Genomic DNA, 2,778 nt, shown 5'->3' with positions numbered 1-2,778 from the left:
TTTGGATACCTAAAAAGCTTTTCCACCAGAGGCAAACTCTCCACTCCCAGCGGCTGCCGATAGCCCAGCTGATCGAGACGCTTCCTGAGATTAATGAACTTTCGCTCTGCGACTGTGGTCATTGTGAACACACCTCCAACTTGCTTTCTCCCAATGACGAAAAACAAGTCACCTGCAAAAGATTGTCTGTTATAATACCTGTCCTTTAAAATCATAGTGTGGCAGAAAACAATGATGGAGTTTTAGACAAAACAATTAAAAACTTTTAGAAAGGAAGAAAATTACACTTTTTTACAAAGATACGTTAACCTTGAAAATCAGTTGCTTCCATTTGATCATTTAATAACGTTTTGCAATATGAACATACAAATTCTCTTGCTCGTCTGTAAGAACTGAAGTCTGAAAATATTTTACTACAGAAGATAATCAAATCAGTGGGTTCTGATTCTTTAAATTATAGTYATCATGGTATCTTTCACAAACCAAATTGGCAGTTCATTTTCCAAAATGACACAGACTTTTTTTTCTATGATTCCTCCTTAGTAATTTATTTTCTGCTACCTTGTGCAAAAACATTTTATACACCTGAGTATCCCTGTCACCTCTGTGTCTTTTCAAAGCCTGAGAGCACTTCTGAGCACCTTGTTTTTTGAAATGCGGCTGCACCAAAGATTTATACAGCAGTCAAAGATTTTTTTAAATGAGTGATAACAGCTATCCCAGAGCCCCTAACCTGCACTGTTATCACTCAGCCCCCTAACATTCTTTTGCAACTTTTTGGACAGCTCTTAATTTCATACGATGAGCAAGTTTTTGTTCCTTTTGTTCCTGAGTCATTCCTCAGATCACTTATCAGTGTTAAATAGCACTAACTTTTTCTTCCACATCCATAAGAGATATATTTTCTCAAAGGCTTTGGTAAAGAACTCAACAGTTTTCCATAATTCAAGTGTTCATCACCAGTATTATTCTTAGCCAGTCAGGTCAACCCAGAACATTATTGTCTTTAAAGAAATTTAAGAGTCTTGTGAGTCTTTCTGAGTSATGTCAATGGGGCACGTTGAGCCTCTTGGACTGCTGTGCAGTTTTGCTAGGACGTACTCAAACAACCTTGTATCAATATGGCATTTCCCACAGAAGAAGGGCTGCATTCACTACCTAAGTAGCTCACACGATCCATTATCTAAATATTTCAGGTACATTAGCACTCCTAGAAAGAAAGTACAGTTTCCATTTTAGATGAGAAACATAAAATAAGATAAAGAAATGAAAAGGGACCAAATGGTACCATCAAGCAGGCACCTCCAGACRAAACTTTATCAAGATGTCTAAATCAGCAGACCTTTCATTTATTCACAGGAGTGAACATAGAGCAAATAGCCCCACTTTTTTGTTTCATCTTTGTTCATAAAAACTGCTAAAGAGGGCAACTGTCATATGCTCATTCAGTGAGATGCCTGGATGTTTGTGAGCAGAAATCTGAAACTGAGATTTTCTTTATGGCAATATTATGTATTTTGCATCTGTGAACTTCTAGACCACAAATGACAGAAATGGAACATCAACACGGGCAATGGGCAATAATGCAATCACAGTATTGAAGAACTAGCTACAGAAGTACATAGCCAAGCTACATCAAACTGCATAAAAGAAACAGGGTTAGCAGGAAAGGGTATTCTTTCTATTAGACCAATCGAAAAGGTGAAAAAGGCTTCAGCACATTCAAGTTCTCCCATCAGCCTCAAAATAATGCAGCAAACCTCAAAGTGAACACAGGTTAAAGGCTGTTCCACATGGAAAATGTAGCAATTAAAAGGACAAAAAGATGAATCTTAGMAGTGAAAAAGGCAATATGATCATTAACCCACATGAACAGAAATTAAGACTACATAGTCAACAATGGATGGAAGTTAGCAAATTAACATGCCACAAAAATAGCTTCTTTATTAAGTCCATAAAGTTAACAAGGAATTTTTTTTTCTTTTTTGGAAAACACCAGATTTATTTTTCATTCACAAGGGCTGCGCAGCAGAACYGAGGGCATTTGCTCTGCAAAGCGTCTGTTTCTGGTAGTCATGGAGCTCACTTTACTCTAAAAGGGGAGGTTTTCTGTTTGCTTGTTTGTTTTCCCAATCACACGAAGAAGGTAGCTAGTGGTCTAGGCTCCCTCTATCCTATTGTATTAGTGATCCCAGCTGTGCCGTGACGGGCAGCTGCTGTAAGGCATTTTTCCAGGCACCCCGAGTTCGGCCGAATTTGCCGCGTTGGCRCGGCCTGCTGGCAGCCGGTTTGCCGGGAGCTCCCCGCTCACCAAGATTTTCGGGCCCTCACTTGCAACGTCACCGACCCGCCAGCAGAAAGGCGGCTCTCCCTCTAGGAAAGCGGCTCTAGGAAACAAATGCTAAAAACTATAACCTTACCTTATAGCCAATCTCGCCAAACCGCAGCCTGCCTGGAAGACACTTCACCACAACCCAGGCCTACGGAGGAGCCGTTTCTTTTGAAACGGGATTATTTTTCCCTTCCGTGCGGACGTTTCGGGAGGCTCGCAGCTAGGAGGGGACGCGGGGCCGCAGCCGCGCAGCGGCCTAACGAGCCCGGACGCGGCCCCGCCGCCCCGCCCGCCGCCTCCCTCCGCTCCTCGGCGGCCTGGCCCAGCGAGGCCCGCGGGGCGCCCGCCGCTCCCCGCAGCGCTCCCGGGGGCCGCCTGCCCCGCTCCGCAGGCCGCGGCGCGGCCGTTTGAAAATGGCGCGCGGCGCCGCGGCCGCTTCCGCCCCG

At 44.0% G+C, this 2,778-nt stretch overlaps 1 protein-coding gene across 3 annotated transcripts in view; it reads right to left on the bottom strand.

Moving 5' to 3' along the window:
- Positions 1-2,482, bottom strand: part of CEP135 (centrosomal protein 135) — a 24,478-nt gene extending 21,996 nt beyond the window's left edge. For all 3 annotated transcript variants that reach the window (XM_026033604.1, XM_026033606.1, XM_026033607.1), the window contains exons 1-2: positions 2,421-2,482; positions 10-172 (exon numbers count right to left, since the gene is read on the bottom strand). In XM_026033604.1, coding sequence (XP_025889389.1) covers positions 10-122 — 113 coding nt within the window. In that variant the 5' untranslated portion in view covers positions 123-172; positions 2,421-2,482. The remainder of the gene's footprint in view (positions 1-9; positions 173-2,420) is intronic.
- Between the last annotated feature and the right edge of the window lie 296 nt (positions 2,483-2,778).

Source organism: Nothoprocta perdicaria, unplaced genomic scaffold, assembly GCF_003342845.1.
Source record: "Nothoprocta perdicaria isolate Ctin4 unplaced genomic scaffold, notPer1 scaffold_13, whole genome shotgun sequence".
Taxonomy (NCBI): Eukaryota; Metazoa; Chordata; class Aves; order Tinamiformes; family Tinamidae; genus Nothoprocta; species Nothoprocta perdicaria.
This window is presented reverse-complemented; position numbering and strand designations above follow the sequence as displayed.